At 47.2% G+C, this 26866-nt stretch overlaps 1 protein-coding gene across 1 annotated transcript in view; it reads left to right on the top strand.

The window, feature by feature from the left end:
• ZMAT2 (zinc finger matrin-type 2) overlaps positions 1–16817 on the top strand; it is a 38690-nt gene extending 21873 nt beyond the window's left edge. Inside the window, exons 2-6 of the mRNA XM_056862640.1 lie at positions 5246–5339; positions 5703–5826; positions 7518–7591; positions 13942–14087; positions 16581–16817. Coding sequence (XP_056718618.1) covers positions 5246–5339; positions 5703–5826; positions 7518–7591; positions 13942–14087; positions 16581–16724 — 582 coding nt within the window. The 3' untranslated portion in view covers positions 16725–16817. The remainder of the gene's footprint in view (positions 1–5245; positions 5340–5702; positions 5827–7517; positions 7592–13941; positions 14088–16580) is intronic.
• The last annotated feature ends 10049 nt before the right edge of the window (positions 16818–26866 follow it).

The raw sequence follows: 26866 nt of genomic DNA on the forward strand, positions 1-26866 counted from the left end.
TGGGACAAATTCGTAAAATGGGCTGTGGATAAGGGCAAGGTCCCCCAACAGTGCCCCATACCCTTGGTTTTTGAACATTTGTTGTCCCTTAAGGATGCTGGCCTTTCTAATTCATCTGTTAAGGTGTACCTGGCAGCAATATCAGCTTTTCATGATGGGGTTAACTCATCCTCCCTCTTCTCAAACAAACTATGTAAGAAGTTCCTTAAGGGGCTGGATAACTTATACCCACCGGTGAGGGCCCCGGTACACCAATGGAGCCTTTCGCTGGTCTTGACGCATTTGATAACCAAACCCTTCGAGCCTCTTGCCTCTTGTGAATTGCAATTCCTGTCTTATAAGACGGCGTTTCTAGTCGCTATCACATCAGCACGCAGGGTCAGTGATCTGAGGGCTCTTAGATTTGACCCCCCTTTCACCAGGATCTTTCCTAACAGGGTAGTGTTGAGACCCAGTCTATCGTACCTGCCCAAGGTAGTGTCCAGGTTTCACTTGTCGCAGGACATCACCTTACCTATCTTCTTCCCTAATCCGGAGACCCCGGCTGATAGGAAGCTGCACTCACTAGACGTATGCAGAGCCCTGCTGTTCTAGAGAGAACCAAGGCATTTAGGCTGGACAATAACCTTTTTATTTGTTTCAAAAGACCCAACAAGGGCAAAGCAGTGTCCACACAGTCTTTATCCAGGTGGATCGTCACGGCGATCAGGTTGGCGTACCTCGCAGCAGGAGTCAAATGTCCATTGCGCCTTCACGCCCACTCCACTAGAGCAATGGCTGCGTCAGCAGCGTTCTCCTCTATCCTTGGTATTGAGGAGATATGCAAAGTGGCGACATGGTCCACACCGGTCACGTTCATTCGCCACTAGGCAATTGATATTGACTCCAGGTCAGAAGCAGCTATGGGGAGAGCAGTGTTGAACAGGTTATTTCGATGACCAGCTCACTCCCACCGCCTACAACGGTAAGCTTGCTATTCTCCCGTGTGGGACTGCACAGAAGCCAGGAAAATGAAAAACAGTGTTGCACTTACCTGTAACTGTTGTTTGTCGAGTGGTCTTCTGTGCAGGCACACATCCCTCCCTCCATCCCCGCAGTGGGCTGTCACCGTAAAAGTGTGCCCTCCTAGCGGCGGCGAATGGAGAACTGAGGGAAGAGTGCTCCCCGCCCCCCGTCACGTGATCCTTAGGCGGGGAAAGCCGCTAAGACTTGGTCATGGACGGGGGGAGGGGAGCACTCCTAGAGAGCTAACTCTTCTAAGAAGCTTGTAAATTTTCTCCGTGGCTGGCCTGCGCAAGCGCAGTCCCACGTGTGCCTGCACAGAAGACCACTCAACGAACAACAGTTACAGGTAAGTGCAACACTGTTTTTGCCTCCTGTGATGGTAATGTTGCTATTTTTTTTTAATTTTGGACTTCTATACCTTACTCTTTGCCCCAGTGGGGAACCAAGGCAACTTCCATCATTCTCCTCCATTTGTATGACTGGCCCAAGGTCACTCAGCGAGCTTCCATGGCAGAGTGGGGATTCGAACCTGGGTCTCCCAGAGTCTAGTTTGACACTCTTTATTTGTGAAAATAAAGGTCTTAATTGGGACTTGCTTAGAGCAACCTGTAGTGAAATACCTTAAGCTGTTTAACTATAAGGTGTGGAATAGGAGTCACTCAGTGGATTGGTTGTATGTTGTAGGCTACCTAAGTCTGCATTTGTTACTGTGCTAATAAAGGCTGTTACCGCACTAGGTATTCCCAGCTATGTATCAAGAGTTTGGAAATGCTATAAAAAACATCGCTTTAAAAGGGTTTTTGGATGCCACGGTTAAAAAAATGGTTGGAAGATGTCTTCTCAGCTAAAGGGGCCAAACAAAGTGCGAACAGTATTTTTTATAACAGTTTCAAACTCTTAATACATCGGTGGGAATACATAGAAAGTGCGAACAGTATTTTTTATAACATTTCCAAACTCTTAATACATCTCTGGCAATACCTAGTGCGGTAACAGCCAATAATATGTTTTAAAAAGGGGGAGGGGCTGTGGCCCCGGCTTCTCCAGTTAAAGGGACTAGGCAAGTAGGTGACATGAAAGACCTCTGCCTGAGATCCTGGAGAGCTGCTGCCGGTCTGAGTAGACAATACTGACTTTGAAGGACCTAGGGTCTGATTCAGTATAAAGCAGCTTTGTGTGTTCATGTGTTCACTCCAACCGCTGCACCATGTTGGCTGTCACAACTGCAGCTGTGATGAGGTTTAAAAAAAGCAGAAAATAATTACAGTCCATGCTTTTGAAAAAAAGATTGCTTTCCATGCATGTGTCCAAGAATTTTTCTTTTGAGTGTTGCTGAATCAGACTTCCCCCTCACAGAATTAGCACTCGGGCTCACATTTATCTGTATATTCAAGTTGTGTTCTCTGTAATGTCAGATTCTGAAAGCTTCAGTTAGGAGTAGGCATAAAGGCACAGGCAAAGAGTTTGGCTGAAGAAGAGTTGGTTTTTATATCCCGATTGTCTCTACCTTTCAAGGAGAAGCAAACCATTTTACAATCTCCTTCCCTTCCTCTCCCCACAACAGACACCTTGTGAGGTAGGTGAGGCTGAGAGAGTTCGAAGAGAACTGTGACTAGCCCAAGGTCACCCAGTAGGCTTCATGTGTAGGAATGGGGAAACCAACCCGGTTCACCAGATTAGAGCCCGCCACTCATGTGGAAGAGTGAAGAATCAAACTCCGTTCTGTAGATTAGAGTCCACGGCTCTTAACCACTACACCATGCTGGCACCAAAGGCAAACCTGCTACTTTTCACCTGGACTCCGACTTCGTTTCTAACACGACCAGTCAGAGTTGGGATGCCCCACACCTGCTGCATCCTGTAGATCAGGGGAGTCTGTCTCTATTCTTTGGAGAGGGCTTCTGCTTCCTCTAGAACCCTCTGCAGACGTTAAGGCATGCTGTGGCTATTCCCTTTGTATTGATCTGCCTCGCCTATTTCTTATCTGACCAGAAGAAGTGGAGCCCTGCCGGATCAGGCCCGAGGGTCAATTTACTCCAGCTTCATCTTTTCAAAACAGATAAAAGGAAGTAGTTCTTCACACAGCGGATAGTTAAATTGTGGAACTCCCTGCCCCAGGATGTGATGATGGCTGCCAACTTGGAAGGCTTTGAGAGGGGAGTGGACATGTTCATGGAGGATAGGGCTATACATGGCTACTAGTAAAAATTGATACTAGTCATGCTGCTGAAGTCGTCTTGTTTGTGGGCTTCCTAGAGGCACCTGGTTGGCCACTGTGTGAACAGACTGCTGGACTTGATTGACCTTGGTCTGATCCAGCATGGCCTTTCTTATGTTCTTAACAGCAGTGACCGTCCACCTTCTGGGGACTCCTCCCCCCGCCCACAAGCAGGTCATGAAGGAGCAGCCCCCCTCCCCTGTTTGTCATCCACTGGCTGATCTGGTACTGCTGAGCTTGGAGGTTCTGTTTAACTTGCACAGCTAACAGCAGGGTGGATTTGATTTAAATCAAATTGAATTTAAATGACAATTTAAATCACTACTCAGTAAGACTAGATTTAAATCATGGTTTTCTCCTTCCTCACACTTAGCTCCTTGTGTAGATCTATTCCACGCTAAACAATCTTCTATTCATTGAACTTCTTGATACTTAGCGCTTAAGAGGTAAGGGGTTGATTCTGTGTACATAGATTTGCAAAGGAACAATGGGATTAAGGTCATTTTTCTCAACTCTATATTTATTTTGCTGTGAAGAAGAGGCATGTTATCTCTGCAGACACAGGTTTTGAGAACTGCAAAACCAAGCATCTGTGATAATATCTTCTAGACAGAAAAATTGCCTAAAATAATCATACAGAAACCTCTGGAAAAGCATGGCATTTGAATGGATTAATGGAATTCATTTACCAAAAAAATAAACATTGCATGAATATGCTAAATAATTAAAAACTAGGCCTTGTTTCACGATGAATAACCTTTAGACTATAATGTATCTTAAATAGAAAACTATCTTTAGATGGATTTTTGCAACAAAATGATTTTTGAGGAAAAATCTAATTAAAATTTTAAAAATCTAATTTTTTAAAAAAATCATTGATTTTTATCCACCCTGGCTAACAGCCATCAATAGATCGATTCTTTGTGATTTTGTTGTTCCCTTTTTAAAGCCAGTGGCCATCGCCACATCCTGTGGTAACATATGCCAAAAGTTTGTTTTGCTTTGAGTGGGAAAAAAAGGGCTTTCTTTTAATTCTGAACCTGATGCCCGTTTGCTTGGTGGTAAAACATTCTGTATGCTCCGGTCGCCTGTCCCTAGCACAGGATGTGTCTCTACTCAGATTCCTCTGTGCTTGTCAGACCTAGGCACCCTTCTTTGGCTACAGTTAGCACTGACTTCGGAATGGTTATCTTAATGGTTAATGGTTATCTCGTAGCTGCTTGCACTGGCTGCCGAGCATTTATTTCAGTTGGTCTGGACTATGGTCATGAGTTGTGTTTTGAGAAGAAAGCAGCTCCTTAAAAAAAAAACACCAGGGATAGTAGAATGGCCATCTGACAGCAATGCTGATTCTGTGAACTTAGGCAGATCATGAGAGGGAGGGCAGGAAGGGTTTTGTCAGTTTTTGGCTCTCATGGCCCTTTCTTAATGCCGATAGCCACTGTGGGGTCAGGAAGCAATTTTCCTCCAGGCCAGATTGGCCAGGGATCCTTGAGGTTTTTTTTGGGGGGGGCATCTTCTGGGCATGGAGCAGGGGTCACTGGGTGTGTGTGTGTGGGGGAGATAGTTGTGAATTTTCTGCATTGTGCAGAGGGTTGGACTAGATGACCCTGCAGGTCCCTTCCAACTCTATGATTCTATATCTGGTCAAGCTATTTATGAGACAATTTCTTTTGTGCTATATTTTGAAGTCCTCTTTCTGCTGGTTTAATACAGCTGAAGTTCAGGTCTTTTTAATTGCTGTTAATTACATTTTAATACTACGCTTCCTCCAAGGAGCTTGGGGCAGTGTGCATGATTCTGTCCTCCTAAATTTTATCCTCACAAAATCCCTGTGAGGTAGGTTAGGCTGAAAAAGAGAGTAACTGGGCCAAGTGAGAGTCATGGCTGAGTGGGGTTGTCCTACAAGTGAAACTGAACACCCCTGTGTGTCCCCAAGCCCTACAAATTCAGTACCTGCAGACCTTGCCAAGGTTACAGCTTTTTTTGAACTGAACACTGAATTTTTCCCCCCTATCACAGGCTAAAAACCTGGACTTCCGCAGGAAGTGGGACAAAGATGAGTATGAAAAGCTTGCGGAGAAACGGCTCACAGAAGAGAGAGAGAAGAAAGATGGTTAGTAATGTATAGAAAGTAGAAATGCGTGACTGATTCCATTAAGAATCCCCGGGCTGGTTTGTAGGTTGGGGAAATTCAATGGGGAAAATGGCAGAGAGACAGAGAGGACTATTTCTTCCTCTGGTCTTTCTCCTTCCAGAGCAAATTTGTGATAAACTCATTCCTTTCCTGATATTATTACACTCGACAGACAGAAAAGAGAATGGTAGAACTCATCTGCATTTAGATATTTGGGGGGGGGGCATTTAAGAAAGTATGTTTCTTGAGAGCCTCTTCCTTCCAGTGAAGAGATAATAACGTTCTGCTTTGAAAGAGAGTTTTAAATTCTCATTTTTATGACCTTCTTGATTTGTGTTTAAGGCAAACCAATACAGCCTGTCAAGCGGGAGCTTCTTCGGCACCGAGACTACAAGGTGGACCTGGAATCCAAACTGGGCAAAACCATTGTTATCACCAAAACAACTCCTCAGTCTGAGATGGGCGGGTGAGTTGTCTGGCATTTTCCTCACACTCACTGTTTCAAGGGCTCTTCATGGGAAGAGCAGTGTGTCTTCCCTGGGACTTGGGTCTTTGTAGCCCATCAATGACAATAGCTCCTCCAAAGGAGAATACTTGTAGAGGTCTTCGTGAACATGGGACTATTCATCTTTCCCAACCCGATTCTCCAGATTCGGTGGCAGAGGGCCTTCTTCTCCAGGAATGCTGAGAGGTCAGGAAGGATGTAGGGTTGATGGCCAACACTACTAGTCTTGCTTGGGCCAGCTAGTCTTGCTTGGGACACTACTAGTCTTGCTTGGGAAAAACACTTGTCTTTCTTGGGCCAGCTGCCAGAAGAGTAACGGCAAAACTGATATTTTCCCTATCTCCCTATTAATTCTTTCATTTTTAAAAAATCTGGACACTTTAGGCTCTGTCCAGGTACCAGACTTTATTTCCAGAGTTGGCCATCCCAAAGGCAATATGCCTGGTCCTTCTACAGCAGCTTTGCGCTGACGTAAAAGTCTGTAGGGTGACAAGGAAGGAAATTCCAGCTTGCTGGGTATGTACATTGGCACTGTGGCCCCGAAAGCAGGGTATTTCAAAGCTCCATTCCCCACCACACTCTTCTGTGTGTTCCCTCTGCCCATCTGCCCTACCCCCCCCCCAAACTCCCTCCGGTGCTGTATCCCTGGAGCCATACTCTGGCCATGACCCAGATGATCAAAAACCATTTTGCAAATAGGGAAATGAATCCAATTAACGCAAGGAAAGAATGAAGTGTCCCCACTCCATTTTCTGAAATGCAGACTGTTCTCTCCTTGCATGTCCTCACATTACCTGGAGGTGTCAGCTGCCATCGCTTCCACTGTATGGAAGAGAAAATGAGGCAGAGGAAGCCTATAGAGTGCATGCCAGAGGTAGGGAGCTAGGCTTCCAACTAGGGTCGCCAGGTCCCTTATGGCCATAGGTGTGTGGGATGGGGGGGGGTAGGGTTGCCTGATCCAGGTTGGGAAACTCCTGGAGATTTGGAGATGGAGCCTGGGAGGACAGGGACCTCAGTGGGGTACAGTGCCACAGAGCCCACCCTCCAAAGCATCCATTTTCTTTCCGGGAGCTGATCTCTGTAGTCTGCTTATGAGCTGTAATTCCAAAGGTTCCTGAGGTCCCACCTGGTGGTTGCCATCCCTATATCCAACATGCAGCATTCCCCCCCCCCCCGCCCAAAGTACCAAGGAATATAAAATGGAGTTTTAAAAAACGGAATCCTGCCATATCCTCATCAGACCAGGTTTTTTAAAAAAAAGAATCATTTGAAAAAGATGAGTGCTTTATATTGTCCCTCCTTGCAAAGATAAACATCAAGGGGGTGGGGAGAGGGACAGGTCAAATGTTCCATTAAATCAAATTGAGGACTGTGTGCATGTCCGGTAAGGAGTGAAGACTTGGAGACGCTCAGAAAAAAATGGTTGTCAAGTCCCAAATGGAGAGGAAGAAAAGGCTTAGGGATATTTCAATGGGTCACAGCTCTGAACACCTACAAAGAGAAATTGCACCTTTGCTCGACCCGTTTCTCAAAGTTCAGTAATATCAGCTAGAACATTATTTCGTAATCTGCCCACACCAAACTGGGAACGTCTTGTAGAATTAACTGTATTTCTTATTCGCCAGATGATTTTTGTTTGTTTTTTGTTCCAGGTACTATTGTAATGTATGTGACTGCGTAGTGAAAGATTCTATCAACTTCTTGGATCATATCAATGGCAAAAAACGTAAGGAAACCAGCTCCCCCCCCCCCCTTTGTCTGCCTGTTTGGCAACCTGAGTATAGGGGCGCAATAGCCCTGTGGTCTTGATCCGAGGAAGAAGCTGTTCCCTGTTAGCTGTTAGTAGCCTTAGGCCCCGTGGGACCTGCTAGGTGTTCAGCTATGGCTCTTCTCTCGGGTTCTGCTCGTTCCTGATCGGAAGATCTCAAAGGATGAGAAGATGGGGAGGGGCTGTGGCGCTGTGGTAGAGCATCTGCTTGTCATGCCAAAGGTCCCAGGTTCAATCTTCGACATCTGCAGTTAAAGGGACTAAGCAAGTAAGTGATGTGAAAGATCTCAACCTGAGACCATGGAGAGCCGCTGCCAGTCTGAGTAGATAGTACTGACTTTGATGGACCAAGGGTCTGATTCAGTATAAGGCAGCTTCATGTGTTCATGATCCTCATCCCCCTGGGACTGCTCTATTCAGGGTCCATCTTCCTGTTCAACGTGGATGTGAATCTCAAAGAAATGGTGTGAAGGGCTGGGATAATGTGCCATAGGTGGTCTCCTAACACCCAGAAGCCCATCTCTCCTTGGTCCTGTGACCTCAAGTCTTTTGTGGTTTGGCACTGAATGCAGACAAACCACCCACAGCTGAATTGAAAAAAAGACTTGAGATTAAGGGAGTGGCAGGACGTGTCCATTATGGGCTCACCTGTCATTTGATGAAGATCAGTCTTCTTCATCATTGCTATGCTGGTAGGAAGATTTAAAAAGGTCCCATACTCAGAAAGATTATGTTCATGCTCAATGGGGGAGGTGGAAACCACGGAGCATATGCTTCTGAGATGTCCATATTACAAGGAGGCCAGATCAAAATATCTTCAGCCAGTGTTAGTTGGATTTCTCAATGAACTCGATGCGGCTAAATTGGAATACCTGTTGTCTGATAAAAACCACTGGGTATCCAGACAAGTAGCTAAATTCTGTCTTGGGATATGTAAGACACTGGGGAACGATACCAAAGCTGATGCAGAGTCTTAAACCCATTTGACAAGCTCAAATTATCGTGTTGCCTTTTTTTCGTTATATTGAACCATTATTGTTTAATGATGTTTTAACTTTGTAATACTGGTCAATAACTGCAATAAATTATACAAATGTAGTTGCCTTTTACCAAACTACACTGTCAATACAGCTAGACTAGTGTTGTCAACTTTGGCAGTGGCTTCCCACAATTTCAGACAGAGTGGTCTTTCCAGCTGTTTCTTCAAATTCCTTATCTGAAAATGCAAGGGATCAGACACTGGGTCTCCACCATGGAAAACCTGCGCTGTACCACTGAGCTGATTCCATGTTATTTTTCTCCCCCCCCCCCCATAAAGTGGTCTTGCAGTTGTTTACTAAGCATTTGATGGTTGCTCTGCTCCTCTCCCTCCTCCCCAGCCTCTGTTGCTTTTTCTCTGTCTCTGAGAAGATACACGGGAAGCCAAGCATAGGAACATATTCCCTTCTGCAGCCTCTCTTGGGCTCAGCAGCCCTGCGGAACAGGCAGCGGTAATTAATTGGCTTTTATGTAACCTGCATCAAGCCTTTGCTAAAAAGAGGAAGGGGTGTCTCCCGTCGGCTTTTCCATGCACCATAAAGGCCACTAATCGAATGTGCTTAAAACAAGGCCCTTTCCTTGGGGAATTAGATCATTACTTGCAAGTTTGGAAGCTGTGTTGGTTTACATACTTTTCATCCGCATCGCCTCATCCTTGAATAATTCTAAAGAGCTTGACAGCTGTCATTCAGGAAGGTAGAATTGGGGGGCATTGCTGATGTCCCTGATCAATCCATCCGTTCCCCCCTCCTCTCACTTACTGACGCCTTTGTTCTGAGGGTGGTTGCACATGGAAACCCAGCAGATGGCAGCCTTTTAAATTGCAGTGCAGGGAGGCTGAGCCTCTGCCTCTCCATCTGGAGCAAGCACCTTCTGTAGCAATCAAAGACTACCTGGTCTCTGTGAGATCCCCCACTGGTGGTGCTGTGGAGACAGCTTCTCCCATGCTGGGCTGCTCCCCACCATCAGTTCGCCACGATGGAGGTAGACTCCATGCTGCGTGTTTGGAAGCAGACACGACACGGTGCCAGTTCATTGTAGTCTCCCTTATTCATAAGCAATAATATCCACCTCTTCTCTGTTGCCAAGTAACAGCCATTGCCCACAGGGAAGTAGCACAGACCTACAATTGTTTTTCCCCCAAACAGAACTCTGAGGGATATACAATATTTGCTTTATTAATGAATGCATGCTTCTATGGTGTTTGCCAAACTGCATCTTGGATGAGTGCATCTGAAGTATGAATACCATTTGGGGCTTTTCTGAGATGTAGAAACATAATGCTGAACATTCATCCAATCAGGTGTTTTATTTTGCTTATGGAAGAATTTCCATCCTGACTTTTAGCCTAAGCTTCCAAGTTGAATAGAAAATAATTAATCACAACGTAATGATAATAAAACCACAATAGATCTGCAAAATAAGTATTAAAACAGCAGGGGGAAGTAGAAAACACAGCAGCAAAAATACATCTAAACCATTAAAGGTTCAGGAGAATAAAATTGTCTTCACTTGGGGGCTGAATGCTGTCTAAGTAGCCACAGGCCAAATGTGCCTGTGTTGCCCCCTGCCTAACTCAGAGTGGGAAGCCCCAGGGCTAGGCCTCTGAAATTAACTTTAGACAAGTTCATAGAGGAGTCAGTGGTCCTTCGAGTACTCTGGTCCCAATAAGGGGATGTTCATGAACACACAATTTTATTCAAAAAACCCCAGTTTCTGACATGGGTTCTCCCCGTTCCCCACTCAGCCGTGCCCGTGATATTTGATAGAAGTATTACCATTAAAAATTGACACCTGTTTTTGCATTGGTTGCATGTAAAAGGCTGTAAAAGAAACTAATGCATTGGCTGTACTAGCAATGCCATGGATGAAATGAAAAGCATCATGAAGAGAAGTGTACACGGGAATAGATTTCTGTTGCTAATCCTGTGCCACAAATGGCTTAATTTGTCAAAATCAGTTCCCTTGAATTGTGGCTGGAAATTGATTGGTAATCAGTAGAGAGTTCTTTAATGCAGGCAAAATGTATTCTAGCCAGCCATTACCTATGAGTAACCTGTACACTGTGTTGTGCAGCAGCTGAAGTTTCTGGTTTGTCTTGAGAGGCAATCCTACACACAAGTCGTTGCATGCATCAAGTTGAGTGTTAGTGCAGCGTGGATAACCCTGAAGAGGCTTTCTCAGCCCAGGGGGTGGGGGTTGCAAGTGGCACAGCAGCCTCAGCTGGTGAGAGACGTTCTGAGCCACGGCCTCCTGAGTAAAAATGAATATAGCCTCCAAACTATGAACTTGATCATTCAAGTGGAGGACAAATGCATCCAGAACAGGTTGAACTTCATCTCTCAAGCATATTGAACTAGCAATAATGCCTCTGTCTTGTTTGGATTGACATAAGAACATAAGGGAAGCCCTGCTGGATCAGACCAAGGCCCATCAAGTCCAGCAGTCTATTTACACAGTGGCCAGCCAGGTGCCTTTAGGAAGCCTACAAACAAGAAAACTGTAGCAACATTAAACTGTCTGTGTTCCACAGCACCTAATATAATGGGCATGCTCCTCTGATACTGGAGAGAATAGGTATGCATCATGACTAGTATTCATTTTGACTAGTAGCCATGGATAGCCCTAGCCTTCATAAACATGTCCACTCCTCCCTTAAAGCCTTCTAAGTTGACCTTTGGTTAGAGCACATGTCTAGGTATCGAACAAATATTTTTTTGACACCTTGTCACCCAGCCATGGTGATCTAACCAAAGGTCAAGCTAGACGAGACAGCAGTATTGTTGGGAACTAGGAGTGACTGTTGTAGTTAGATTTCCTTAAGGTTCCTGAGTCATCTACAGCTGCTATTGTTCAGATTGCACACCTGAGCCAAAATTTCTGTTGATTTTCAATCAGTGAATGCTTTTATCAGCTAATCTTGAGAGATCTTAATAAAATGTATATTTATTAAAATATGTACTCCCTCACTTCCCCACCAAACAAAGAGGACTGAAGGCTGTCAGAGTGTACATATGTCCAAAAGCAGGTACAGGGAGAATACGTTCAAAACAAGCCCGTCAGATGGCAGCTCAAGAACAATCTCCAGCCCCTTTACACCTGGAGAGCCAGCCATAAAAAAGCTTGATCAGCCTCCCACATGTGCCCTTTGAAACAGTACCAGTACAGGATTTCCTGAAACCACCAGCCTGAGCACCCCCTCAACAGTCTTCTGGAAGGCTGTGCTGTTAGGATGGCACCACTGCTAAACATGCCCATGATTGGACAGAGGAAGATCCAACAGGCTTAGGCAGTGGAAGAGAGAGGGGAACTAGCTTAGAGGAGAAAATTTGACACACAGGTTGATATCAGGAGAGATGGCCCTCTGTGTATGTGGGCTGCAGTATGTTCACCAGTAAACAATGCAGCCATTTTAAAAATGTGTGGCATGACCAAGCCTACTTGCTTTAGTCAAAAGAAGAGCAGCCGTATACTATACCATTTCAGGTTTCCAGATTGTTTCCAAGGGCAGCCCCACGCAGAGTACATTGCAGTAGTTAAGCTTTGAGTATCATGAGTCAGCACAGCCAAATCAGCTGAGCCAAGAAAAGTAGGCAGTTGTTAAACAACATACTCTTTGAGGGAAAAGCATTATTTTCTTTTTCCAACGGTAAGGCCAGATCTAAAAGAACCCCTAGACTCTTTTACAAAATCCAGCAAAATAAGTGCCACCGCGTAGAGTGCAGGAAGTACAACGCTCTTTAGAACACCGTCCACACCAACCAGCGCAGCTTCTGTCTTGTCTGAATTCAGTTTGTCTCTTGGCCACGGCATCTAAGCACTGGTGTGCAATAGAGGCTGCTGCTGCTAGCAGCTGGTTGTCATCTTCACAGTGGAGATGCCCCATCCCAAAGCTCCAGACGATCCCACTTAAAGCTTGACATAAATATTTTTAAACCTATCCCTGCAGAACTCCGCGGGACAAATCCCACGCTACTGCTTCAGAGTCGCCACTGACAGCTTTCTGAATCCATTCAGGGAAGAAAAGGTTTGAAACCATTTAATCACCATGTCCTTGATATCCGTTCTGGTTTCAAGGTGTCTCAGTGTTGGAAGTGCTGCTTTAGTATCAGAGGCAGCGGAAAAATCATGTAGGATAAGAAGCAAAACAGCTTCTCTAGCCACCTGGAACTGGAGATTGCATTAGTTGCTCTGGTGGTAGACAATCTCTGTCTCAAAGTGAAGCCTGAAGCCAGATCCACACAGGTCAAGGGCAGATGTTATCCCGGAAACCCTACCAATTTTCTGTTCCACTCTTTCAATTGCTTTACCAGATAAGGGAGTATTTGGTCCAGATTTTTGTTTGTTTTGTGTAAAGAGGTTTCATTGAATCACAGCCTCCTTCAGAGGCATTGGAAAATTCCCCTCTACAATTTATGAAGTTCCACAATAACTATTTGTTAATTTTCTGGAGCTGATCTTGTATCGAAATAAATTTTGATGATGAAGTTCAGCAAAAGTATCCTTTATCCCCACAGCACTTAATTAGCCATGTGGGGCAACGGTCTGATTGATGGACGGTAGGCTCCTTAACCCCTGACAGCCTGTCATCATCAGCTGGAAAAATGACCAGATGGTGCATCTGTTCCAGAGCAGGAATCCAAGCCAGAGCAGATCTGAGAAACTTCTATTAGCAGAAATATGCAGAAAATGGTCACTCCTGTTTGCCAAAGCGCTTGCATTTTGGACACCCATCTTAAGAGTCCTCAAAGTGAATTATCCAAAGTAATTATAATCCTGGCCTCTATACGCTGCCCCGCTCACCCCCTATGCCATCTTATGGGGTTTCGTTTCTCCTGTAGGCCCTGTTGTAGCCATATGTTGCAATCAAGGCTGCCATCGGACACATGATGTTGTTCATTTATTGATTTTATAGGACCTATTTTAATTGTTTTAATTGGGCAGGCATCACTGCATCCTGGGGCAAGGAGTTCCACAGTTTAACTATGCCTGTTTGTAATACAGCCCTTGCACCCATTTCTTTGCCACAGGGGTGCATAGATGGAAATGATTTTGCGTGTCACCATTTGGCCTTTATTGCATTCTGCATTGCTGCAGAGCATCTAAAGTAAGATTTGGTGTTGTGATGAGAGATGCTAAGAGGAGCTGAACCGATGACCCCCAGGGAAATGTCCCATTGTGCTTCCAACCAGCTTCTGGGCCTCTGCTGGGCTCCCTAAATCTCATCTCTGCCTCTGAGACTCTGCTTGTTGGTTCCTCTCCTTGTCTAGATCAGAGGAACCTGGGCATGTCCATGCGAGTGGAGCGCTCGACGCTGGATCAAGTGAAGAAGCGCTTTGAAGTTAACAAGAAGAAGATGGAGGAGAAGCAGAAGGATTATGACTTTGAGGAGAGGATGAAAGAGCTCCGGGAAGAGGTCTGTGAGTGATAAGGGGAACAAGAAAATAGGGGTGGTGGTTTGATCGCTACTCAGTTGCTGAAAAGAAGCATTTAGGCGCTTGAGAAAAATGGATGCCAAGTGGCAGCCATCCCAGTCTGGCATCTCTGAATTAAATTGCTCCAGATCCCAAAACTCTTCGATTCTTGGGCAGGGAGGCGAGGCTGCCCAGGTCACATCTGATGGGCTTGGCCTCCTCAGTGACCTGCTGTGTGTGTGTGCGTATGCATGCATGGTGTCTTTTAAGTTGGAGTTCATTCACTGCAGCAACCACCGCATGCTTGTCTTGTGGGGACATCGCAGTGCATTTTCTTCTGTGATTGGGGGGGGGGTTTCCTTTTCTCTTTGAAACCAAAGTGTGGTGAAGATCAGGGTGACTCCTCACCCCTTCCAAAGGTAAATGTGCCATGGGATTGGCTGCCATCTACATTACAGAGGCAATATCAATATTTTTAACATCACTTCTTCATCTAAAAGGGACGTGCGTAAAAAGGGGGACATTGCAGTAGCCATGGGAGAGGCTTCGGTGCTGTAGTTAGCAACAGAAAAAATATCTTATTTACCTCATTAATTTATGCATGCACAATTGTGTGATTTGGGTATTTTAAGCAGGTAGCAGAACTCCACCTGTGTGGTGTAGTGGTTAAGAGCAGTGGATTCTAATCTGGAGAATTGGGTTTGATTCTCCACTCCTACAGATGAAGCCAGCTGGGTGACCTTGGGCTAGTCACAGTTCTCTTAGAGCTTTCTCAGCCTCGCCTACCTCACAAGATGTCTGTTGTGGGGGGAGTAAGGGAAGGAGATTGTAAGCCGGGTTTGATTCTCCTTAAAAGGTAGTGAAAATTATAATATAAAAACCAACTCTTCTACTTTTTTGCATACACTTTTGGTTAATGGTGCAGAATTCCAACACTTACCAGAGAGGATACAGCCTTTGCTAAATGTGCTGGCAAGGGGGTAGGAGAAGATAATCCTCAGTCTTCTCCCTGTGTACATAAGAACATAAGAAAGGCCATGCTGGATCAGACCAAGGTCCATCAAGTCCAGCAGTCTGTTCACATCGTGGCCAGCCAGGTGTCTCTAGGAAGCCCACAAACAAGGTGACTGCAGCAGCACCATCCTTCCTGTGTTTCACAGCACCTAATATAAAAGGCATAATAGGTTGTGTAATTTGATACAACCTTTCAGGCTTCTCTCAGCCCCTCAGCCCACCACCAATTAGGCTACATGAGTTATTTGGATACAGCAGGCCTGGGCTGCAGCCCAAGATGCCCTTCAGACGAGCCCGCCAGCCGTCTTTCCCTCTTGCCTGCCTGCCTGGTTGCTGTGGAGTATAGCCTCTTGTTTGCAACCTGGGAAAGTGGCGTGATCATGTTGTGTTGGGGATACGGAGGCTATTTAAATTGTGCAACCCCCTGCCCCACGATGTGGTGACGGCTGCCAACTTGGAAGGCTTTAAGAGGGGAGCGGACATGTTCATGGAGGAGGAGGCTATCCATGGCTACTAGTCGTGATGCAAACCTGTTCTCCCCAGTATCAGAGGAGCATGCCTATTATATTAGGTGCTATGGCACACTGGCAGGAGAATGCTGCTGCAGCCGTCTTGTTTGTGGGCTTCCTAGAGGCCCCTGGTTGGCCACTGTGAACAAACTGCTGGACTTGATGGGCCTTGGTCTGATCCAGCATGGCCTTTCCTATGCTCTTAAGTTCTTATTTCTTAAGATACTCCCAATGAAAAAAAAATAGCAATTTCTTGATTTTGCAAATGAAGACATGATTTTGATGTCTTTGGATGGGAGAATGGCTGCTGTAGGAGGCCCCTGCCTTGGGAGGGGTGGGGTGGGGGTGCAAACAATAGAGAGTCCTCTGAGCTTTGGCAGCTGCTTTGGAGTTAGTCACTGGAGTCAGTCACACTTCTGCTTCCCCACAGCACAAGGCTGGCACAGTTCCAGGCCTTGCGATCTCGCTGAACGAAACATTTTGATTAGAGCAGTGGAAATCCTTTGATGCCAACCCCCCCCCCAGCCACCCAGAACTCAGCTTCTGTTCCAGTGAGCAGCTGTCACTCGGCTGCTCCAGCAGCCATCACAGCCTGCCATTGTCTGTCGCCATCGTCAGACCCCACAGTCGGAACAGGACGGTAGTGCCGCGGCCGCAGCTTTCAGAGCAACGCTGCTTTCCCATCGCTGTTGCTTTCCAACAGAGTCTTTTGGCATTCGCTTAACAGCAGATGCTGACAGTGGCAGGGAGTTCTGGTGCAATCATGCTTCATGTGTCGCTTCTCTGTGTCTTTGGGCCGCTGCCTTTCCAGCTCTCCTGCGGGGCCCTCCGTTTCTCGCTCACCCGTTGTTTGTTCTTCAGACCAGAAAGAATTTTCATCTCCGTGGCCCAGTTCCTGGGATGGTGCTTTCCCTTTAAAAGGGGGGGGCGAGCTAGATGGGCACGTTTGACCCCTGTTTTCCTTTGTCATAGGAGGAAAAGGCCAAAGCCTACAAAAAAGAAAAACAGAGGGAGAAGAAGAGGAGGGCAGAGGAAGACTTGACGTTTGAGGAGGACGACGAAATGGCGGCCGTGATGGGCTTTTCCGGGTTTGGCTCGACCAAGAAGAGCCACTGAGCCAACCTTGGACTTTCCTCTAGGCAAAGCTTGTTTCCGCCCAGCTGACAATTGAAAATCCTTGGGACGATTTTGCAGGGAATTTCTATCTAAATGCCCTGATAGGCATTGGGAGTTGGGAAGCGATTCCAGACCCCTCCTGTGTGAGGCCAGCTGTCTTGCCTGCAAAGATAGCCTCACACTTGCCTGTACGGTGGTAAAACCTCAGTCTCAAATAAAGAACTTTTAAATTAGTATCCTTCCGCCCCCAAAGTCCTTGCGGTGCTTTGGGGTAACCCTGTTGCCGTCCTTCAGTTTTTTAAAATCTCTTCATTTACCACGAATGGGCTGCAGTTGTTTCTTCTGGAACCCTCCCCTTTCCTTCCTGCTTCTCACTTTGTGTTGTGTGGCCTTGTGTGCACGAAAGACATTCTTCGGCATATCTTTTTCTATTAATAAACAGATGAAATCTTGCCCATGGGCTTCTTGGGGAACTGTTCTTCCACCTGTAAAATGGGTGTGGTGTGTATGTGTTTCTTATTCTTGGAACTTGACCTAAAATACGATCTTCGAGAAACTGGGGGGGAATTTGTTATAGCCTGTCAAACTGAGCATGGAGCTGTCTGCACTCTTGAGCTTGCTGGAAGTTCCTCCATTCTGTTCTATCATCAGTAGATTACCTTACAAAGAGGAGGGGTTGGTTTGGTGTTTTCTCTCTTGGTGTGGTAGGTAAGAGGTGAGTTTGGGCAGCTGGGGCTTCACTGGGGTCTCACTGGTTGGAAAAACATCTCCAAATTGCTGTAAAGAGGAACAGGATGTGGTGCTTTGCCAGGTAAGAGCTCAGACCTCCTGGGCTGGAGCAGAGGACCTTCCTGGGAGTGTGTGTGTCCCTTTAAAACTTGCAAATCCCCCGTTGAAGGACGGCTTCTAAGGCGGTGGTTTGGAACAGCAGATTCTAATCTGGAGAACCAAGTTTGATTCCCTGCTCCTCCACATGGGCGGAGGAGGCTAATCAGGTGAACCAGGTTGGTTTCCTCACTCCTACACACAAAGCTAGCTGGGTGGCCTTGGGCTAGTCAAAGTTCTCTCCAAACTCAGCCCCACCTACCTCACAGGGTGTCTGTTGTGGGGAAGGGAAGGTGATTGTAAGCCAGTTTGATTCTTCCTTAAGTGGTAGAGAAAGTCGGCATATAAAAACCAACTCTTCTAAAGCAATGAACTGGGACATCCTTTGGGTTTACTGGAGGTACTGAGAGAGAATCCCAGAAGAATCTCTTAAGCAGAGGATCCCCAACGTCTTGCCTCTTTAACTGTGATGAACGCCCATCCCTAAGTTTTATCAGCGCATGTCGCACTGGGTGGGAGGGACGGGAGCTCCTTTGCCATCCTGATCTGGGCTGGAGAAGTGTTATCTGTGTGGCTCCAGCTGCCGCTCACACCCCGTGTCGTTTTCATTGATTCCTTGATTTAGTTCAGCCGAGCCCTCCGTCATTCATCCGTTGCCTTTCTCGGTTCGGGGCGATTTACATCTGGGGCTGCTGATTTTCATAGCACCTTCCTTTTTGTATTGATAGGATCGTCGTTCTTGCCTTTCTCTGTACCTTTATGGAATCTCAGCATGTCTTGGGCCTCCGTTCAAGTACACATAGAATAAATCCTATCATGCTTTGCTGCTGTTTTAATTCCTTAATCTTAGACTGCTGACAGCTTCATTGCCTCAGATATTTCCACTTCAATTCAGATTATAATCCCCATTGAAGATGCCATTGAAATGATACACAGCCCGTAGCGCTGCCAGCCGAGATACGAATGTCCTTGGAGACTTGACCCTTTAGAAAAAAATCCTTTAATGTGCTTCAAACTCCTTCTGTGCACCAAATGGAAACGAGGATTTAATTCCAGCCACGTACCTGTCCCTGTGCAAACGGAAAGAGTCAACTCCGTTTGAGTGTTTGAGAGAAATGAGGCCTGGCGCTAAATAGCCGGCAAGGCTTGGGGAGAGACGGGGGGTGGGGAGGCAAATTGCAGGGCCGTGTCGCTCCTTTCTGGTGTGTTCAGAAGTGCAGTACAGTTTGGATGATTTTACCCCAGGTAGCTGCTTTGTAGCTTCTTGGAGCCCCCTCGTCCTGCTTAGACGCATTTACAAACGGCTCATTATTGCACATTGAACTAATTGAGTTTGGTTAGTGTTGATGAGAAATGGCATGGTCCAGTGGATCCCTGATGGAGCCGGGCCTTGGGACCCGCTGTGTCCTAATCCTAATTCTACGGCTGCCGCTGTGAGATCTTGACAATGTGATCTTCAGAGTGAGATGGCTCAGTGCCCCCTTTTGTGCTAGGGATACTGATCAGCTGCTGGAGATGTCGAAGTCGGGTTTATTGTAGTTGCAGGCACATAGTCTCCCTTTCTGTGCCTGACCTTGTGCCCTTAGAGAGAAAGGTGTGGCCTGTCTCAAAGTGGAGTTGCAGAAATAAATAGCTAAAGGTTTGGGGGGTTTAAGCTGCTACATGCAGGATTGGGGTCTGTTGCCATACAGCTAACATCTTACACCAGCTCTGAGGGTTTATTGTCTATAAGAGAGCCAGTGTGGTGTAGTGTTTAAGAGCGGTGGTTTGGAATGGTAGACTATGATCTGGAGAACCGGGTTTGATTCCCCACTCTTCCACATGAAGCCAGCTGGGTGACCTTGGGCTAGTCACACACTCTCATCCCCACCTACCTCACAAGGTGTCTGTTGTGGGGAAGGGAAGCAAAGGTGATTGTAAGCCGGTTTGAGTCTTCCTTAAGTGATAGAGAAAGTCAGCATGTAAAAACTAACTCTTCTTCTTCTGTAAGGTTCCTGTAGCCCTTACCCAGCAAACTGGTAAAACATTTTCCTTTTGGCAGTTAACTGAACAACTGACTGAATGAGAAATAGGGGCTCACTTGACAAAAAGAGAGCTTCGCTGCTATTTAGGGTTGCCAGATGCGGGTTGGGAAATACCTGGAGGGGGTTTTCATGGCAAGAGACTAGCAGAGGTGGTTTGCCAGTGCCTTCCTCTGCACAGCAGCCCTGGACTTCCTTGGTGGTCTCCCATCCAAATACTAACCAGGGCCGACCCTGCTTAGCTTCTGAGATCTGACGAGATCAGGCTAGCCTGGGTCATCCAGGTCAGGGCTCAATGGGGTATAGTGCCATAGAATCTACCTTCCAAAGTGGCCACTTTCTCCAGGTGAACAGATCTCTGTCGCCTGGAGATGAGTTGTAATTCGAAGAGATCACCAGCCCCTACCTGGAGGTTGCCTGCCTGCCCTGGGGAGGGGGAGGGAATCCCTCTGCATAGCTCTCTGTGCATATGTGTTTGGTTAATTTCCATGGTACCTCTTCCCCCTGTCCCTTGTTCTCTACTAAAAGCCTTTTACCTCCAGTCTGGCCTGTTCTCCATCAGCCTGAGCCAACTGCCTACACGTGACAGTATTTCCTCCCGTCCCAGCACATGGGCTTTGCTCTTAGGGGTGGGGAGAGGAGAGGAAAGGCGGAGGGGGGAGTCTCTTTGTCTTCCTTACTTGCTGGGAGCAGTGGAGTGTATAGTGGCAGCGATACAGGCTCCTGCTGGATTCCCAGCAGCAGGAGCTGCCTCCAGCCAAGGATGAAAAGCCAGTTTCATGGGAGGAAATAATATTTAGAAAGGAGAGCAAGAGAGATAAGGCTTCCTGCAAAGAGCATTAACCCTCTGCTCCCTGTGCTTCTCTAAAGAGGTGTTAAATCTATGCTGTTTGTTGTCCTTTGCGAAAATGAAACCTTTAGTTAACTGAACACATGAAACTGCCTTATACTGAATCAGACTCTTGGCCCATTAAAGTCAGTATTGTCAACTCAGACCAGCAGCAGCTCTCCAGGGTCTCAGGCAGGGATCTTTCACAGCACCTACTTGCCTAGTCTTTTTAATTGGAGATGCTGGGGATTGAACCTGGGACCAAGGTTCTGCATGCCAAGCAGATGCTCTACCACTGAGCCACAGCCCCTGGTTCTTTGCTGCTGACATTCTGAACACAAGTTGACCCCTGGTCTTTCTACTCAGTTGTTGGCCTTTCTGGACTCATGGGTTGTGGAGTCTGCAGCTGAAAAGTCTGCCCTTGGTAAGGTCAAGTTGTCCAGGATCCCAGCTGAGTTGATACTGGGCGTTGCCTTCCTAAAGCAGCTTTTGGGGCTATCCTGCATTGCGAGGGCAGACAAACTCCTGGCTGTGCCTTACTGCTGTCTCTCTGCTTTGTTAAAGCCACATCTAGAGGTCACATGAAGTCATCAGAAGGTTCAGATTTTGTAGGCGAATTTGAACCCCTTGGTGCAGAGTGGTAAGCCACAGTACTGCAGTCAAAGCTCTGCTCACGACCTGAGTTCGATCCTGACAGAAGTCAGTTTCAGGTAGCCGGCTCAAGGTTGACTCAGCCTTCCATCCTTCCACAGTCAGTAAAATGAGTACCCAGCTTGCTGGGGGCAAAGCATAGATGACTGAGAAAGGCACTGGCAAACCATCCCATAAACAAAGTCTGCCTAGTAAACGTCAGGATGTGACGTTGCTTCATTGGTCAGTAATGACCCAGTGCTTGCACAGGGGACTACCTTTACCTTTTTGAACACAGCAGGTGCTGAAGCTGGATTTCATCAGAACATGGGTGGAATGACAGGTAGGTGTCGTCACGATCAAAGGCCCTCCTTCTGAATCGGACCATTCATTTCTCTGGACCCGTATTTTTGGTTCTGACTGGTGGCAGCTTTCCTGAGTCTCAGTCAGAGGTCCCTTTCCCAGTCTTCCTCCCTGAGGTCCTTCCGCTTTAGAAGTGTGTGGGTGGGTGACCAATATTACGACCTCCTATCAGAAGCTCACGCCCATCGCCTGTGCCCTCTGTCTCTTTGGGGGGGAAAGTCTTCTGGTTCTCAGCAGTCCAAGCCAGGGGGTGGTCTGTTGAGCTGGCCCTCCTAGATGACCCCCCCGACTGGTTTTTTTAAATACCTGGAGATGAATGAAGTGAACATTGACACTCAGGCCTCTTTTGAGTTGACACTGTGTCAGTGCGTCCAACTTTGAGAGACTGCTAATGGGGAGGGGTTGCTCTTACCTGGGGGGAGCAGCAGGCTCTTCCCCTTCCAGGACCAGCATGCAGAGCCTTCTCCCATCCCCCCCGACAAACTTGGCCCCAGGGTAAGCCATGATTCACTAAGATATTGAGGTCTTTTTTTTTTTTAAGAGTGATTAGATTACCTCATGGAAGTCACCATCTGAGGCATATGGATTTTTTGCTTGGGTGTGGTTCCCTCATCTCTGGCGTCGTGCACTCCTCCTTCCAGTGAGCCAGCGTGGTGTGGATAAGAGTGGTGGACTCTAATCTGGAGAACTGGGTTTGATTCCCCCCTCCTCCACATGAAGCCAGCTGGGTGACCTTGGACTACTCACAGCTCTCTCTGAACTCTCTCAGCCCCGCCTACCTCACAGAGTCTGTTGTGTGGAGAGGAAGGGAAGGAGATTGTAAGCTGGTTGCATGTATACATGCTAAATAATACTTGCCGACCTCCATGCCTCATCTGGTGGCCTTGGGCCAGTCACATACTCTCTGCCTAACCTACCTCACAAGGTTGTTGTAAAGATAAAATGAGACGAGGACAATATCAGTTTTTTGGGGGTCATCATTTGTAGGAAAGGCAGGATATAAATGAAATAAATAAATGCTTTCCCCCCCCTTTCCCCCCCTGTCAAGTCATAGCTGACTTACGGTGACTTAGGGTTTTCAAGGCAAGAGACGTTCAAAGGTGGCTTGCCATTGCCTGCCTCCACATCACGCCCCTGGTATTCCTTGGTGGCCCCCCTTCCAAATAATAGCCAGGGCCAACCTGCTTAGCTCCTGAGATCTGATAAGATCGGGTTAGCCTGGGGCTATCCAGATCAGGGCAAATAAATGAATAAATCTCCGTAATTCATGTTGAGTGGGGTGTGTAGATTGTCTCCTGTGACGGGAGTAATCTGGAGGCAGATAGGAAGCCAATTCTGAGTCAAATTTGCATCCAGGCATTCACATTGTTGCTTAGACAGGGAGAGAGGGAGAAGCCTTTCAAGCAAGCAGCGGAGCGTGAGAGGTGAACTTTAATTAGGCTGTCAGTTTAAAGCCGAGCCAACTTTCTAAGGTTGCAGTCCAGTCCAGGTGCTGTACGGAAGGGCCAACCAGGCAGCCACAGGCTAGGGAGCAGAGGTGTGAAATTGCAGAGATCTGCTAAGCTTCCAAGCTGAGCGGGATGAGCAGACTGTGCAGGTTAGAGCCCAGGGCAGGGTGTGGTGTGAGCAGCCGCCAAGCGAGAGACTCCTCCATAACTCTGCGCTGCTAACAAATCTCTGTGGCCTGCGAGAGCCGACGGCACAGGCCAAGTGAAGACTGTTGCTAGAGCAATCGTGGAGCCCCCTCCATCTGCAGCGCTGCTGAGTGGCCCGCCTGAGGGCGGAAGACTGATGGGGAGGCGGCAGCCGAGTGGTTTTCCGCATCTGAAGCACGGCGGAATTCCGATCTGACCTTTTCCTACGGCAGCATGAAAGCATAGCAGTAACTTATCATGAGGTTTTGCAAACCGTGTGCTCTCTCTCCTGCAGCAGAGCTCCAGGATCCAGAACTTTGCAACCTGACGCTTTTAAAGACATTGGACAGGATGATTGAAACCCCCTAGCAAAAGGCCTCCTGAGCCTCCTGGCTGAAGAAGACCGCCTTCATCTTCATTTGCAGCTTTATGTACAAAAGGCGGCGTTTGAGCTTGAGCCGTGCCTTAAAATCTGCTGAGTTGGGCCTGAGCTCTACAGCGGTGGGAACATCCTTCTCCATTAGAGGGAACATATGCTAATAGCGCGATGGCCCAGTTAAGCAGGCGCCGCTGCCATTCATTGTCATTAGGGGCGCATCACTTTCAAGGCAGCATCCCAGTCCAAGTGACAGACTGATTTACCTTGCCTGAGCATCGAGAGCACACCTTCCCTCCTGAGCAGTTTTTAAAAATGGCTCATGTGCCATTGCAGTCTGCAAGCAGAGAGGCGCTGCAAAATGGCTCCCGGCAAGCGGTGCCTTGTGTGCCCTGCAGCGCCCTGCCGTTTTCCTGCTGCGGGGAAGCTGACTTGCGAGGAGAGGCTCCCGTCGCTAGAGAAGCCCTGAGGGCCAGCTGTTCCAGCCTTTCAGGAAAAACTCCAAACAGCACCAGGAGCGTAAATACTTTGATGAGGACCGACGGCAAGCTTTCTGACTTCACTGCAACTCCTCTTCAGACTGGATGGCAAGCCAGAAAGGTCACAGAAATATATTGCTGGGCAAGATGAAAAGCCCTCCAGCCCGCAGTCCGTCATAATCCTGCAAGACAACGTGCTCGAGAGAGATCAGAATTAACTGCCAGGCGTTTGCTGCTTTCAGACAGAGAGCCACTGTTGTGTCTTTGCCTCGGCAAGCTTTCCTGCAGCCCGAGGTTTTTGCACCAAGCGCAAGCCCCTTTCAGATGGTGGTTTTTGGCACTCTACATGGGTATAATGGGAATGTGCACTGTGAGCAGTCCTCCTGTTACGCACGGTCCCCATTTTGTGTGAATAAGGTGTGTGTATTTTTCACGCATGTATGACTTCAGTATGCATCAACGCAACCCCAGATTTTTAAGGGAATGTGCTTATGCATGCCAAAGTGGTATGCACATGGAAAACATATGCATTGCCCCCAATTCAGCCCACAATGGTGGGCACACTTATCAGGAGGATTACCCGTAGCACATTCTTCCATTACCTGTGCTTGGTGTGCCAAAGTCGAATGTTTGAGAAGGGCTTACTGTCAAACCTAAATAACTCTGCAAAACACTTTCTCCGTTCCATGTTAACATAATGACCAACGGCACAGGGTCTTTTCTTTATGCTCTGTGACATCTTTTTCTTTTCCCTTCCCCATCGCTTTTTGGGCTCCCCCACCTTAATGCCCTGTCTGAAACAGAGTTGTGGTGAACTTAAAACCTTGCTCATTACTTTGTACCATTTTAATTAGCTGTGGAGCTGTTTGAACTGATTGTAGAGGAGTCTCTTTGTTGGCAGCAAAATAATCCCCCTTTCTGCCCTTTAAGGGTCGGTTTTACACGATGGCAGGGCTGTGACTGACACCAGAATGTTGTGTGGAGTTCACTTTATGTTGTTGAGGCCCAGAAGCCCCAAATAAAGCACCGCTGATGATGGGGAGGGGCTGTGGCTCAGTGGTAGAGTATCTGTTTGGCATGCAGAAGGTCCCAGGTTCAATCCCCAGCTTCTCCAGTTAAAGGGACCAGGCAAGTAGGTGATGTGAAAGACCCCTGCCTGAGACCCTGCCGGTCTGAGTAGACAATACTGACAGCTTCATGTGTTTATGTGTTCATGCGGTTGGATGTCACTCAAAAGTCTTGTGGTGTGACTTGTATTTTTCTAGAATTGAATTTTAAACTGGGGGGGGGGATGCATACAAACCGGAGCAAGCTAGGCACATTTTTTAAGTCCATTGATTTCCACACTTGACTTAGCCTGGATTGGATCACACCCTGAACTCTGTATGAAACAAATCCATTTGTCCATTGATTTTCTTCTTTAAGTTCAAAATAATTCCTGTTCACAAATCATTTTAAAATGGTACGTTTCTGCCGGTGCAAAGACGGAAGAAATCTCAGGATTCAATCCATGTTCCAGCTCCTAGGTTTAAGACGGGACTTGATTCTCTTTGTTCTCTGAAGTGCAAAAGAACACAATCCACACATGCTCCATCTTCTGACCCAGTCCATGAGTGGTCCAACAGAGAAAGGGTCAAAGACCAGAAAGTAAGAAGCGGTAGCAACAGGATACAATCCCAACTTCTCTTCGGGCTTCCTCCGTCTGTGATGGAAGCAGCTCTCTGTCCCTCGTGCACACAGAATGGCATGGCCTGAAGATACCCTTGAATGAATGAGCTGGGTTGGAGACCCCATTCAGACAAGCTTCTCTATTAAGCTGAAGCTGCTTCTCTATGCAGCTTCACTCTTGTATTCCCACTCCATCTCATAAGAACATAAGAAAGGCCCTGCTGGATCAGACCAAGGTCCATCAAGTCCAGCAGTCTGTTCACACAGTGGCCAGCCAGGTGCCTCTAGGAAGCCCACAAATGACTGCAACAGCTTCCTGTCTGTGTTCCACAGCATCTAATATAATAGGCATGCTCCTGGGATACTGGAGAGAATAGGTATGCATCGTGACTAGTATCCATTTTGACTAGTAGCCATGGATAGCCCACTCTTCCATGAACATGTCCACTCCCCTCTTAAAGCCTTCCAAGTTGGCAGCCATCACCACATCCCGAGGCATGGAGTTTTACAATTTAATTAATTTATCTCATGTGCCTGCTTCCCTGCCCCTTGTTTTACTGTGGCCAGCGGTGCCTGCTCTCTGGGGTATGTGAACCTCTATGGAGCCTTTTCGCCAGCAAAACCGTTTCTCAGTCCAGTCCAGTCATCTGGCTGCATCTTCCTCAACATTCTTCCTTTCAAGCTGAAGCCTGAAAGACCCAGAAAATCATGTTGACTTTGGTGGAGAAAAATATAATGAATATTTTAATACTACAAATCTATGAGCTGCATGCATTTTAAATTTTTTTTGAGGGTGAGTGATTCCCTTGTTAGACGGCGACCCATTTGGATGGGGCATCCGAAACATTGCGTCATCATCCGGTGTGTTGAGAAATCTCATTTGATCACTTCCAAAGATCTGTCAGTCAAGAAAAGCTTTGCCAGGCCCTTGCCCGGGTTTAGGGATGCCAACCTCCAGGTGGGACCTGGAGATCCCTCGGAATTACAGCTCATCTCCAGACTACAGAGTTCAATTCTCCTGGAGATAGAAGATGCTTTGAAGGGTGGGTTCCACGTCATAATATTCTGCTGAGGTCCCTGTCTTCCCCAGGCTCCACCTTCAAATCTCCAGGAGTTTCCCAACCTGGATTTGGTGGCCCTACTCCCACCCTCAGCCAGTGGCCAAGGAGGACCTAGCAGGGATACCTGAGGCCCAGGTAGTATTGCCAACCTCCAGGTGGCGGCTGGAGATCTCCTGCTATTGCAGTGGCTGGAGATCTCCTGCTATTGCAGCCGAGATCAGTTCCCCTGGAGAAAATGGCTGCTTTGGCAATTGGA

Source organism: Euleptes europaea, chromosome 17 (assembly GCF_029931775.1).
Source record: "Euleptes europaea isolate rEulEur1 chromosome 17, rEulEur1.hap1, whole genome shotgun sequence".
Classification (NCBI taxonomy): Eukaryota; Metazoa; Chordata; class Lepidosauria; order Squamata; family Sphaerodactylidae; genus Euleptes; species Euleptes europaea.